This window comes from Tachyglossus aculeatus, chromosome 14 (genome assembly GCF_015852505.1).
Source record: "Tachyglossus aculeatus isolate mTacAcu1 chromosome 14, mTacAcu1.pri, whole genome shotgun sequence".
Classification (NCBI taxonomy): domain Eukaryota; kingdom Metazoa; phylum Chordata; class Mammalia; order Monotremata; family Tachyglossidae; genus Tachyglossus; species Tachyglossus aculeatus.
Genome location: NC_052079.1, coordinates 24,391,506 through 24,405,804, shown reverse-complemented (window position 1 = coordinate 24,405,804; position 14,299 = coordinate 24,391,506). Strand labels below are relative to the sequence as shown.

At 42.8% G+C, this 14,299-nt stretch overlaps 1 protein-coding gene across 6 annotated transcripts in view; it reads left to right on the top strand.

Annotated features, from left to right (window-relative positions):
- Positions 1–14,299, top strand: part of CAPS2 (calcyphosine 2) — an 89,454-nt gene that overhangs the window by 29,427 nt on the left and 45,728 nt on the right. For 4 of the 6 annotated variants that reach the window (XM_038756665.1, XM_038756667.1, XM_038756663.1 and 1 more), the window contains 3 exons: positions 6,222–6,289; positions 10,058–10,177; positions 10,613–10,687. In XM_038756665.1, the coding sequence (XP_038612593.1) occupies positions 6,222–6,289; positions 10,058–10,177; positions 10,613–10,687 (263 nt within the window). The remainder of the gene's footprint in view (positions 1–6,221; positions 6,290–10,057; positions 10,178–10,612; positions 10,688–14,299) is intronic. The other 2 variants (XM_038756664.1, XM_038756666.1) reach the window with 2 other exon arrangements.

The following is a 14,299-nucleotide window of genomic DNA, read 5'->3' as shown; positions in this document are numbered from 1 at the left end:
CACATGGGGCTCACAGATGAGGTAACTGAGGCACGGAGAAGTGAAGTGACTTGCCCAAGGTCACACAGTAGACAGGTGGCAGAGCCAGGATTAGAGCCCACATCCTCTGACTCCCAAGCCCGTGCTTTTTCCACTAAGCTATACTGTTTGAGTATGGTGATGGTGGTTTTCACTGTGGCACTCATTCTGTCTCCTCCTCACCAGCCATGTTCCTTGCAACAGAGTACAACAAATGAGTAGGGGGAAGAGTTGCAGCACATTATAAAGTGCAAGCAAGGATTTTACGTGCAGACTCCATTTAAGGAGAAGGTAGTGCCAGAATAAATGATGAAATAATTGCAAATTTATAGATTGACTTCTTTCATAGAACTGTGAGGCTCTAAGTCCCCTCATACTGGTTTGGCACTCTTTCTGGCTCTCTTTACATCTGTCTTTGGGCAACTTGAGTGACAAAAAATTTTTTATTCCACACATCTCTCTTCCTTCCCTCTCCCCTACCCTGACACTCCATTACCTCAGCTCAATCCCCTACAACTTTAAAAAAAAAAAAAAAAAAAAAAAAAATATATATATATATATATATATATATATATATATGTACATGTGTATATATATATATATATATGTACATGTGTATATGTATATATACTCAGTGGATCCAAAGCTTCTTTCTTTTGACCAAATCCTGCTATCTTTTGGAATCAAAGAGAGGGCAAAAGAACGAACTAAGAGGGAAGTTCAAGTACAAGTTGTAGTAAATTCCCGTCAGTACAGTCCAAATTAATGTATTTTTCCTGTTTCGACTTTTCACATTTTCTTAAATTTCTATGTACTATGGATGTACGAACGATTTTAGGTAAGAATTTCCCTTCAGAAGTTTGAAACATTTTCGACATTGTGTCGTACACCAAATAAAAATTTTAATGATTTATTCGTGTTAAGTGGTCTTATGCAGCATGGTAAAAAAAAACTGACTGGCTATTTAAGCAAATAATTTTCTCAATATCTCTGTGGTAATGACACAAATGAAGGAAGGCAGTTATTTATTGATTGCACAAACTATGCCTTCTCTCTTTTCCTTTTTTTCTCACCTGTTAAATAGTAATGAAAACTCTAATTCTCCTGTAATTTAGAGATGTTTGTGAGTAGGAATTTATTTGGGTAAGCATTTTGAAATACTCTTATTAAGAAGTGAGAAATATTTTTCAAAGCCCCCATATCAGTCCACATCAAATAATCAAAAGTAGGAGAACTGTAGTTGAAATTGGGAATGGTGAGTGAGATCACCGACAAGTCTTTGTGTTTTTGGTCTCTGAGAGTCCAGTAGATTTGGAGAATGAAGGTGTCAGTGAATGCAAATTCAGGAAATATTTTCCTAGCTCCAGCCTGGGCAACAATGCCACACTAGTCTGAGAAAGTATGTGGGTGTAGGTTGGACAGGTGTAGAGCAGTGTATATGAAGGAATGAGATATCTGGTAAAACTGCCAAGAATAGATATTTTCAATAGATTTCCAGTTCAGGGAGGGAGACTTTCCACGATCATCTTCATTTTAAGGAGAAGCCTTTGGGTGATTTTTGCTGGACTTTCATTGGACCTACTCTGTCCTCTAGCTGCCAGTGCTCTTACTGCTGAAATCTTCTGTGTGTGTGTGTGTGTGTGTGTGTGTGTGTGTGTGGTGTGTGGTGTGCATTAGGACAGGGAGTTGAGTTGAGCCCTGAATGAGGAGGCAAAGGATAACCTGAGGGGGAAGTATGTCATGAGGGAAGGGTATTTCAGGCGAAACATGGGAACAGCAGGTCTTCAGTTTCTAAACCTTTCAACCTTGCTGATGTAAATTTCATAATTCTCTCTTTCCATATCTACCATTAGTAAATTGATCAATTTGTAACCTCCTAACTGACCCTTGCTCTTGCCTGTCTTATCTCTGACCCATTATCTATACTATTTCCCCTTTCTCTAATGCCACCTGTGATATCACCAGGGCTTCTCAGCCCTAAATCCCATTCAAAAAAACCTGGGGAGTCAGTTTAGGACCCTGGTCAGCCTCCACTGGCTCCACTGACTCTCCAATTCTTCCATCCTTCTAATGCAGGTTTGAGGACATCCTGTTCAGTACACCCCCAAATCCTTACACCCCATTGCTGCTACCACCCTTCCACTGAAGTCCAGACATCGCCCTGATGGGGATTAGACTACCATTCCCTTCGTGAGGCTGGCTACAGGAAGCTCACAGAAAAAGCGCTCCCTCCCTCCCCAGCAATTCCCCAGGTCCACATGTCCCCTGGGACCCAGAGCTTCTCCTTCAACCCCTACTGCAAGAAGACACAGTGGAAAGAGCACGGGCTTTGGAGTCAGAGGTCATGGGTTCAAATCCCGGCTCCGCCAACTGTCAGCTGTATGACTTAACTTCTCTGTGCCTCAGTTACCTCATCTGTAAAATGGGGATTAAAACTGTGAGCCTCCTTAGGACAACCTTATCACCTTGTAACCTCCCCAGTGCTTAGAACAGTGCTTTGCACATAGTAAGTGCTTAACAAATACCATTATTATTATTATTATTATTATTACTGGTTTCTTAATTAGGTAACAGTGAAAGTGGTTCTAATTCTAACCACCCATACATTTCCCCGCCAGGACCATATTTTCCTGTACACATCCTGAGGCTCACATTTCTCACTTGTCATTTTCCCTCTCCTCTTGGGGTGTCCCAGGTTCTAGTCTCACACTCTCTGTGTCGATCGGTGGCAGGGTGTCCTTTCTACACCTCAGGAGCAGAAGCCTCGCTTCTCTGAAATCCTGACCACTGGACCCAACTTGTACTTCCCAAGCGCTTAGTACAGTGCTCTGCACACAGTAAGCGCTCAATAAATACGATTGATTGATTGGTTGATAGAGTGAATACTTTGAGTGGTGTGGTGTTCTTTTTTCCCATCATCTTTGCTGTTTAATGTGTGGAGTATTCTTCTATGTGCTTGAAAGCCTACAATCAAAGCAGAAAACAATCCAAAATTCACAATCTAATTTCTTCATCATTTGAAGAAATTATGAATTGATGGATTAAGAAACCTGGATATCAAAATTCATTTTTATTATTAAGAAAAGTAGAAAATGGGATTCTCATTGTAATAATTTTTGATGGCTTCAGAAAATATGATTTGTGCAGAACATTGGTCGAATTACAGGATTATGTGAGGAATTATAAAGGAGCATTTTGCCCATAGTATCAACCTTCTCGGATCTTTCAGTTTAAAGACACCCAAATGCACAAGAGAGCACAAGCATCATTAAAATTGATAGGATGTAATAAGGGATACATAAAGACTACAAATAATAGAAAACAGAATTTTCATAGGTTTTTAAACATGCTAGATGATGCCTAGAGTTACTTTGTTAGAAGGAATTGGGAAAGAGCTGAATGAATACATGAAGCTGATGGTCAGGTATTTCAACCTGATATAGTGACAGTTGGCTAACCATTGAAGGTTTTTGAGGTGTGGGAATATATGTTCAGAAAGTCATTTTAGAAAAATGATCTGGGTAGCAAAGGGCAGTATGGACAGGAGAAAGGAGAGTCAGGGAGATCAGGGAGGAGGCTGAAATTACTGGTACCTGGACCAATTGTGATGGCCTTTTGGGTGAAGAAGAAGGGAGTAAATCCTGGAAATGTTGAGGAGGAAAAACTGACAAGAATTGGCTTCCAACAGTAAATGGAGGTTGAAAGAGTGGAAGGAATCCATGTTAATACTGAGTTTGCAGACTTCACAAATGGGAAGGGCAGTGGGATTGTCAAAGCTAATGAGAAATTTAAGTGAAAAGAATTTGGGAGGGGAGATGAGATCAAGTTGAGTTCAGCTTGAAGTCCTGATGGGACATCTATGTAACAGTGTCTTAATGATGAAGATGATGATAATAATAATAATAATCATGGTATTTAAGTACTTGCTATGTGCCAAGCACTGTAATAAGCAGTGAGGTAGATATAAGATGATTAGGTCCTACATGGGGCTCACATGAGAGAGAACAGGTATGGAATCCCCATTTTGCAGATGAGGAAACTGAGGCACCGAGATTGAAGTGACTTGCCCTTGGTCACAAAGCGGGTATGTGGCAGAGTGAGGATTTAGACCCAGGTCTTCTGACTCCCAGGCCCGTGCTGTTTCCACTAGGCCATACTGCTTCTCAAAAAGGGGGGAATTGGAGATTGCAGAGAAAGAAGAATTGTGCTTGATTCAGTTGGAAAGCTTTAATGAAGAAGTGAGTGAAATAAATGATGCATCTTAGCTACTTATGGGCTGGCATTCTAAGCCAGGAGTTTCAATTTGTTGCAAAGGGTATCTCCCATGTGCTTTTAATGCACTGCACTCAATAATTGCTCAGTAAATACTTTTGATTAAATACTTCCTTAGAAGTGCTTTGACTGAACTTAATAGAGTGATTAGTGCCTAAGTCAATTTAGTACTTGATCATGGCAGGGTTTTGTTAACCCTTGCACTAATAACATACTTCTAGACTGTAAACCTGGTTTGGGCAGGGATTATCTCTATTGCTGAATTGTACTTTCCATGTGCTTAGTGCAGTACTCTATAAACAGTGAGTGCTTAATACAGTTGATTGAATGAATACTTTGTATGTTAGTTTATGTTGTATGTTATGTTGTATGTAGACAAGGATGTGGAAAGATAATACTTTGAAAAATCACATACTGTATTTATATATGTACCTAAAAAAGTTGACTACAAAATCATTCAATACTGGCATGTATTCGCATTCCCCTTTGCTTGGGTAGCTAGGGTGCTCTCTATTATCACGTTAAAACAATTTTATATTCTTTTAGTCAAATTGTCAAAAATTTTGGGATCCTGGATATCCTGTGAGCAAATTATATAGCCATACCACCAGTTCTGTATTACCAGAACACATAAAGTTCCGAAAGACGTCATGTGCTAATTGGCGACGTAGTCTGGGATCCAATCAATGCCGGAAATTCAGTTCCCTCCCCCACCCCCTCACACCATTCGGTTCCCACTGTTCTGAGCAGTTTTTCTCCCCATCCAGACTCCTAGCTCGGCTCTCCTTAGCTTGTCTCTTTCCAATAGCCACTCATTCAGAAAACAACTTCCCATGGACTTGGTTCCTGATTCAAGGCATGCTGAAAAACTCACTTCACTCCCAGCCCCTGTCAGTCTGAGGTAGGAGCAACAGCAGCATGGAGATGGGCATGTGTGGTTAATCCCTGCTGCCTTGGAAGAGGTTCAGAGGTGCCAGACTTCACCAGGGGCTTGGAGCTCCTGGGGGACTCCCAGAGCCAAACTGGGAGCTGAGCAGGGATTCAGTGGGAGCAGGACAGAGTCCGAGAACGTGGCCCTCACGGGATAGAGATTGGAGCCAAACAAAGCAGTGTGTCAACCTGGCTGCTGCGGCTGGGGCTCAGGTTCCAGCCATCAGAAGGGGGACCCTGGGAGGGTGAAATTTGCTGGGGAGACAGAGGTGGAGGGAAATGAAATTGGGGTGAACAGGGTCAGAAAAAGGTCCTAGGAATAATAGAGGGTAAGGACATGGGGAGAGAGACAGAGGAGAGGAATCAGCAGTGTACTTCTTCATTACATGTAGGGCGTAGTCATCATGGAAGGACCGGGAAAGTAATGTTACAATTTAGTCTATGGGAAAACATCCCACAGTACAGTGGTTCACAGTACACCCACATTTTTGAGGAATATACTAAGTACAAACCCTGAGATAAGCGTATTCCTTGTGTAATTCTCTTTTGCTTAACACTCCTTTCCTAGTGGAAAGAGCATGGGACAGGGAGCCAGGAGACCTAAGTTCTAATCCCAGCTCTGTCACTGGCATGCTGTGTGACTTGGCATATCACTTAACCTCTTTGGGCCTCAGTTTTCTCATCTGTAAAATGGGATTCACATACCTTCTCTCCTCTCAGATTTTGAATCCTATGTGAGGCAGGTACATTTTTCCAGTCTTGCTATTTGGTATCAGCCCCTGTGCTTAGCACATTATAAGTGCTTAATAAATACCATAGTAATAATAATAGTAATTACTGTTGTCATTTCCATTGAAGCAATTAAGAGTGGTAACTGGGCTGGTATAACAGTATCTATAATTGGGCACAAGCTATTGTGGGAAATCATATTTTAAGAATTACTTGATTTTGAAAATGATACCTTGTTGTCTGGGTTACTTTAAAAGAGTTTCTCTTCACAGGAAGATGTAGTTGCAGAGAAGAGGAACCAAGCAGTGGAAGAGCAAGTAATGGCAGATCACTTATCTAGGTGAGAGCTTATTGATAAGTAAATCACATCAAAGAATTTGCATTGAAAAATCTCCTTATAAATGCCTTACAGCTAGTTGAATTCCACAGGATCTCCTGAAACTCCAAAATTATCATTAATAATTACAAAAAATGTATGCCCTGTAGAAACAACAATTCAAGAATTCATCAATTTCTGCTCCATCATAGGTTTTCATTACACAATTTGCTTATAACCCAACAGAAGAATTAGGGAACATTCTTTGCCAAGCTTGGAACTGTTCTGGGTAGAACAAGACCCACAAGTTGGCGCAAGTAGTTTTGGCTTAGGAAGGAAGTGGTGGTGCATGGATTGGCCAAAACCCAATGCCATTCTGCTTCCCACCCTCTAGCAGGCCTTACTGAACCATTCTGCAGCTTCACCATATTTAATGTGCTAGAGTACTGGGTGTCAGGGGTGGAAAATATTTGATTAGTGGTGGACATAAAATGTCAGTCAGGTTGGTATTTTCAAGTCATCTACTCCTCAACCCATTAATTTTGGTGGATTATTTACATTTAGAATGCCGAGACTCCTGAGTGGTGGGAGTTGATTCCAATCTTACTTTAAAACAAGCGTCTAATAGGCATTATAAATCCACCAGAAATATGTTTTTTATCATGGCATACCATAAATATGCAAATGCGAAAGCAAATGCATGGGTTTTCAATCAATTGCATTTTCTGAGTGTTTACTGTGTGCAGAGCACTGTAATAAGTGTTTGTGAGAGTACAGTATAATGGAGTTCGTTGATACATTCCCTGCCCACTGTGAGCTTGCAGTCTAAAGGAGGAGACAGAAAATATGCATATATAAATTACAGATATGTGCATAAATGCTTTGGGGCTGAGGGAGGCATGAACTAAGGTACAAGGACAAGGGAGATGCAGAAAGGAGTGGGAGGAAATGAAGGCTTAGTCGAGGAAGGCCTCTTGGAGGAGAGTACATTGAAAAAGGTTCTAAATATAGGGAGAGTTATTGTCTTCTGGATATGAAGAGGGAGGGCATTCCAGGCCAGAGGCAGTACTTGGGTGAGGTGTTGGTACTGAGATAGACAAGGTTGGTACGTTGAGTAGGTTGGCATTAGAAGAGTGAGAGTGTGCAGGTTGGGTTGTAGTAGGAAGTCAGGGAGGTCAGGTAGGAGGGGGAAAGGGGATAGAGTGCTTTAAAGCCTATGATAAAGAGTTTCTGTTTGATGCAGTGAGTGTCCGGGGCGGCCACGGGGCCCGCTTTGGTTCCCGCCGCGCGGGCTGGGGTGGGCCCGGCTGCGCCTCATGGGGAGGGCGCATGGGGCCAAGCTTCCCATCCTGGCCCGGGCCGGTCCGGTCTCAGCTGGTCTGGGCTGGTTCGGTCCAGTCCTGCCTCCAGGGAGGAAGTGGTAGACTGTGTGCGTGGCGCTTGGCCCAGAGCCTTCCCGCCCTGCCCTGCCTGCCCGGGCCCCACCATTCATTCATTCAGTCGTATTTATTGAGCGCTTACTGTGTGCAGAGCACTGTACTAAGCGCTTGGGAAGTACAAGTTGGCAACATTCGTCCAGCGGCATCGATGGAACGCTCACCCTGTGCACAACACTGTGCTACCCACACCACGCGAGAAGCAGCTGGGCCTGGGAGCCAGAGGCCGTGGGTTCCAGTCCTGCCGCCATTCATTAATTCATTCAATCATATTTATTGAGTGCTTACTGTGTGCAGAGAACTGTACTAAGCGCTTGGGAAGTACAAGGTGGCAACATATAGAGACGGTCCCTACCCAACAGCAAGCTCACAGTCTAGAAGGGGGAGACAGACAACAAAACAAAACATATTGACAAAATAAAATAAAAAGAATAAATATGTACAAATAAATAAATAAATAGAGTAATAAATACGTACAAACGTATATACATATATACAGGTGCTGTGGGGAGGGGAAGGAGTTAAGGCGGGGGGGATGCGTAGGGGGAGAAGTGGGAGAAGGAAGGAGAGGGCTCAGTCTGGGAAGGCCTCCTGGAGGAGGCCTCTGCCACTCCTCAGCCGTATGACTTGGGGCGAGTCACTGCACTTCTCTGATCCTCACTTACCTCGTTGGTAAAATGGGCCTAAGAATAATGACGGCACTGGTTAGGCGCTTGCTGTGTGCCAAGCACTGTTCTAAGCGCCAGGGAGGATACAGGGTGATCAGGTTGTCCCACGTTTGGCTCTCAGTCTTCATCCCCAGACTGAGCCCCCTCCTTCCTCTCCCCCTCTTCCCCCTCCCCATCCCCCCGGCCTTATCTCCTTCCCCTCCTCACAGCACCTGTATATATGTATATATGTTACTCTATTTATTTTACTTGTACATATTCTATTTATTTTATTTGGTTTATATGTTTAGTTTTGTTGTCTGTCTCCCCTTTCTAGACTGCAAGCCCACTGTTGGGTAGGGACCGTGTCTGTATCTTTCCAGTTTGTACTTCCCAAGCGCTTAGTACAGTGCTCTGCACACAGTAAGTGCTCAATAAATACGATTGAATGAATGAATGGATGGGCAACCACTGGCGATTCTTGAGGAGTGGGGAAACATGGACTGAATGGTTTTATAGAAAAAGAATCTGGGAAGCAGAGTGAAGTAAGGACTGAAGTGGGAAGATATAGGAGGCAGTATGCAGTAATCAAGACAGGATAGCATAAGTGATTGGATTAACATGGTAGCAGTCTAGATGGAGGGGAATGGGCCTATTTTAGCAATGTTGTGATGGTTGAACCTACGGGTTTTTGTGGCATTGAATATGTGGGCTGAATGAGAGAAATGAGTTGAGGATAACACCAAGGTTATGGGCTTGTAGGACAGGGAGGTTGTGGTGTTGCCTATAGTAAAGGGGAAAGTCACAGGGAGGACAGGGTTTGAGTGAGAATGTAAAGAGTTCTGTTTTGGAGGTGTTAGTAGGACAACCAAGTAGAAATGTTGTGATGGCATGAGGAAATATGGGACTGCAGAGAAGGAGAATTACGTTTAACTGGGGGTAGAAATGCCAACAAGCGGTGAGGGGGTGTTGTTGACCCCATGGGAATGGTTGGAAGTGGGAGGGTAGAGCCAGATGAATCACCCCCAAAGCTTTTTGGGCAGAGTGAGCAGCCATAGCTAATTTATAATCACAATCTGGAATCAGTCAGTCAGGGACCAGATTTGGAGCCAAGCAGTTAGCTCCACCTGATGTCCCCTTTGCCCCCTGCCCTGTTTGCCAGTGCAGCAGTTTTTCTTGCCCTCTCCAAATTCTAGACCCGGCCAGTGCCTCTTCTTGGCCCCAGCAGTCTCTGAGTGTGAGTCTCCTGCCCTCTTCACCTCCAGTCTGCCCAGGAAACATGAGATATCCTCTGGGATACATCCAGTGGATGTTGGAGCTTCAGAGCTGCCTCACAAGCTGTGCACAGCTTCCCAGCCCAGAGCTGCCAGATGCTGCTGCCATAAGAGGACCCACAGCAGTTCCTGTTTCTCTGTCACTCATGCAGAGGTATCGGATGATGGATCTGGGCTCAGAAATGGCAAAGATGTGACTTAAAGGGTCCAGGGACCCTCAGCCTCACAAGATCCCGGCCCCCTGAGCATCCTGGGAGTTAGAGGGCAATGGCATGTCAACTGCGCTTCAGTGAAAGTGAGAACCTCCTCTCCCTCTGCACTGCCCTACCTGCCCTTTCCCTCCTGCCCCCCACCTCCAATGCCTCAGATTTGCCCTCACTCTCAAAATGAGCAATTGTCAGCATTCCCTGTGGACCAATATGCTTTATTTCTCAGGGCTGTGATCAGTGAACCAGAACAAGACACTTTTGTTAGTAATCATCAAGGAGTTCATACTCTTCCAGATCTTGTGACAGCACCTCTGCGTTTTAGGAAAAGAATGTTACATGAAACTAAGTAAGTGCTTTTTGTGGTTGTTTATTTGATTTGCAGTTTCATCATCAACATCAATATTTGTTGAGCCTCTACTGTGTGCAGAGCACTGTACTCAGTGCTTAGGAGCATACTGTAGAAGTTGAAGACATAGTCTCTGTCCTTGAGGGTGCTTGCAGTCTCATGGACTGAAATACATAGTGCAGCACAAGCGAGGTATTATCAGTCACTACTGAGCACATGAATAAAACCTCACCAACAACAGAGTTGTCTTTAATCCGGAGGTAACTGGTTTATTTCCCTTGTCTGTAATGTATTTTAATGTCTATCTGTCCTGTAGACTGTAAGATCCTTCTGGGCAGTGTTTGCCTCTATCAACTCTGTTCTATTGTACTTTCCCAACAACCTAGTTTGGCTTCATCTCCAGCACTTGTATTGATGTATGCATTTTCTTTACAGAATTAGAACCAGTTCAACTTTAACTGAAAATATGCTTTCTAACAAATTACGCTTTGATTGTAGGATCATATCAAGGTAATCATGAGTTTTATTACATTTTTTTCTTGAAAGAATGATTAGTATTTTATTTGAATTATTCTGGTGTACATTTTTGAAAACTATTTCTCACATTTCAAACTAAATGTGCATTTAGGTAAAGCATTTCATTTTCTAAATGGGCACTCACTTAATTTCTTTAGTGCTTTACTTTTCCCTGTGACAATTGTGTTAATGAAGATAGAGTTGCTTCATTGAGAGATTATTAAAAAGTGAGTTTTCCTGTTTTTATGCCAGGTTAAGGTCAAAAAGCCCACTACGATTCAGTTTACTTGCTATTTAAAAAGAAATATAGTGATTAAAATGATATTCATTAAAGAATCATTTTTATTCTATTAGTAAATTTTACTCTTAATGATATCTGCTTGTTTTCTTTTCATTTTATCCCTTCATTAGAAGTAATACCATGGCAATGAAAAAATATTTTAATTAGACAAAATGGAGAGTAATTAATGAATACTTTTCCAGCAGACTGTTCCATCAATTGTAGAGAGAACTAAAGCTCGGAATCTTTAAAAATCAAAGTTGCTTCAGTGTTGTGAAAAAAGAACAGTACAAGTAGATTTCAAAGGGAAGTTTAGCTTTAGATGTATTAAGTTTGAGGTGTTGGCGGGGCATCCAGGTGGAGATGTCCTGCAGGCAAAAGGAGATGTGTGATTGCAGAATATATGAGAGGAGGATTTGGGAATCGTCCACATTGAGTTGGAAGCTGAAGCCATGAAAGTGGATGAGCTCCCTGAGAGAGTAGTGTGTGAAGAATGAGAGAAGTGGATCAAGACAGACACTGTCAGTTAAAAAATAAAAGACTATAGAGGAGTCAGCGAACCGAACAGGAGCAGCCAGAGGTGGAGGACAATCAGGAATTTGAAGAACAGGCAGGGAGCCTCCTTTTGAGGGACAGCAGGTGAGTATTAGAGAGATGTGGAAGCATCATAAGGTGAGGTGGAAGTTACGGGGAGACGGTAAACTATGGGAAGTAGCATGGCGTAGTGGATAGAGAACAGGCCTGGGAGTCAGAAGGTCATGGTTTTTAATCCCTGCTTCGCCACTTGTCTGCTGTGTGGCCTTGGGCAAGTGACTTAACTTCCCTGTGCTTCAGTTACCCCATCTGTAAAATGGGGATTGAGACTGTGTGTAGGACATGGACTGTGTCCAACCTAATTTGCTTGTATCCACCCCAGCACTTCGTACAACACCTGACACATAGTAAACGCTTAACAAATACCGTTATTATTATTATTATTTTGTTAATAATAATAATCGTAATAAATGTAATAATGGAAATTATGACATTTATTAAGCAATGTAATACTATGTAATACTAATAGCATTTGTTAACCTCACTGTGTGCAGATCACTGCAGTAAGCACTGGGAAAGAATACACAGTTGGGAATTAGACATGGTCCCTGTCCCTCATGGGACTCACAATCTGACCAGTGCAATGTGGTATTCAGTTAATCAGTAGTACTTATTGAGTGATTATTCTGTGCAAAGTACTGTTCAAAGTGCTTGGGAGAATACAATATCAATCCATCAGAGGTGTTTATTGAATGCTTACTGTGTGCAGAGTACTGTACCAAGCACTTGGGAGAGTACAATACTACAGGATTGGAAGACAGGTTCCCTGCCTACAACAAGCTTGTAGTCTAGAGTTAGATATAATCCCTTCCCTCAAAGTGCTTACAATCTAATGGGGAAGATGGACATTAAAAAATTACAAGGAGCAGGAAGCAACATAATTAAAAGATATGCATGTGAATATAGTTGTGGGAAGGGGTGAGTACCCATACGCTATGGTTACATCAATCAATCCGTCGTATTTATTGAGCGCTTACTGTGTGCAGAGCACTGTACTAAGCGCTTGGGAAGTACAAGTTGGCAACATATAGAGATGGTCCCTACCCAACAGTGGGCTCACAGTCTAGAAGGGGGAGACAGAGAACAGAACAAAACATTAACAAAATAAAATAAATAGAATAGATATGTACAAGTAAAATAAATAAATAGAGTAATAAATACGTACAAACATATATACAGCTGCTGTGGGGAAGGGAAGGAGGTAAGGTGAAGGGGATGGAGAGGGGGATGAGGGAAAGGAAGGAGGGGGCTTAGTCTGGGAAGGCCTCCTGGAGGAGGTGAGCTCTCAGTAGGGCCTTGAAGGGAGGAAGAGAGCTAGCTTGGTGGATGGGCAGAGGGAGGGCATTCCAGGCCAGGGGGATGACGTGGGCCGGGGGTCGACAGCAGGACAGGCGAGAATGAGGCACAGTGAGGAGATTAGTGGCAGAGGAGCAGAGGGTGTGGGCTGGGCTGTAGAAGGAGAGAAGGGAGGTGAGGTAGGAGCGGGCGAGGCATTGGAGAGCCTTGAAGCCGAGGGTGAGGAGTGCACTTTACGTGGAGTGCTAAAGTGATAGTGTGGAGTGACTTAACTACTGCATCAGCCTCCTCGCTGACCTCCCCACCTCCTGTTTCTCCACATTCCAATCCTTACTTCATTCTGGATTCTGCCTGGATCATTTTTCTAAGAAAATTTTCAGTTCATTTCTCCCCACTCTTCAAGAACATCTAGTGGTTGCCCATCCACCTCAGTATTAGACAGAAACTCCTTACCATTTGCTTTAAAGCATTCAGTCAGCTCTCCTCCTTCTCCTTATTCATTCATTTATTCACTCATATTTACTGAGCACTTATTGTGTACAGAGTACTGTACTAAGTGCTTGGAAAGTACAGTACAGCAATTAAGAAGTTTTGGTGTCCTGTGATTACTCAACAGAGATATAGTCTGCTGTATCAGAATTGGATGGGCTTTATCTGATCCTTTTCTGATCACCAAATGACTAATACCTGATGCATGTTAGGTCCAGTCATGTTCAACCTAATCTGTGTAGCCTTGCTCTAGGAGAAAACAAGGAATTTGAAAGCTGGTGTCAGAATAGGATATGAAGGACAAATAAGCTTACTTCTGTGGTGCATCTGTTCCAGGCCTTATTCATTCATTCATTCATTGTCGCATTTATTAAGCACTTACTGTGTGCAGAGCACTGTACTAAGCTCTTGGGAAGTACATGTCGGCAACATATAGAGACGGTCCCTACCCAACAATGGGCTCACAGTCTAGAAGGGGGAGACAGACAACAAAACAAAACAGAACAAAACATGTAATCTTGAATTCCTTGGAACATACATATGTGCTGATGATTGTGGTATTTTGCTTCTAATTTAGAAGCAGGTATAATGTCATTACATGTTCAGTCATGCCTCGGTGAAGATTTGAGAGACAAGTGAATTCTGATCAGGTTGCCTTTGCCAGTGAGCCTTACTCAGGAGAGGCAGTACCTCCCCAGAAAAAATGTTCAGTTCCTTGTTTGGAGAGCTGAACTTCAGAAGAACTATCACGCTTCTCTCAGAGCACAAACAGCTTATAGTCTAGAGGGGGAGACAGGCATTAATATAAATAAATGAATTACAGATATGTGCATATAAGAGCTGTGGGGCAGGGAGAGGGGATGAATAGAGCTATTCCATTTAAGGCTATCTTACATACAAGGGCTGTTTTCCTTATTGAAATACTGCTGTTTCCTTCGTCAGGTGCT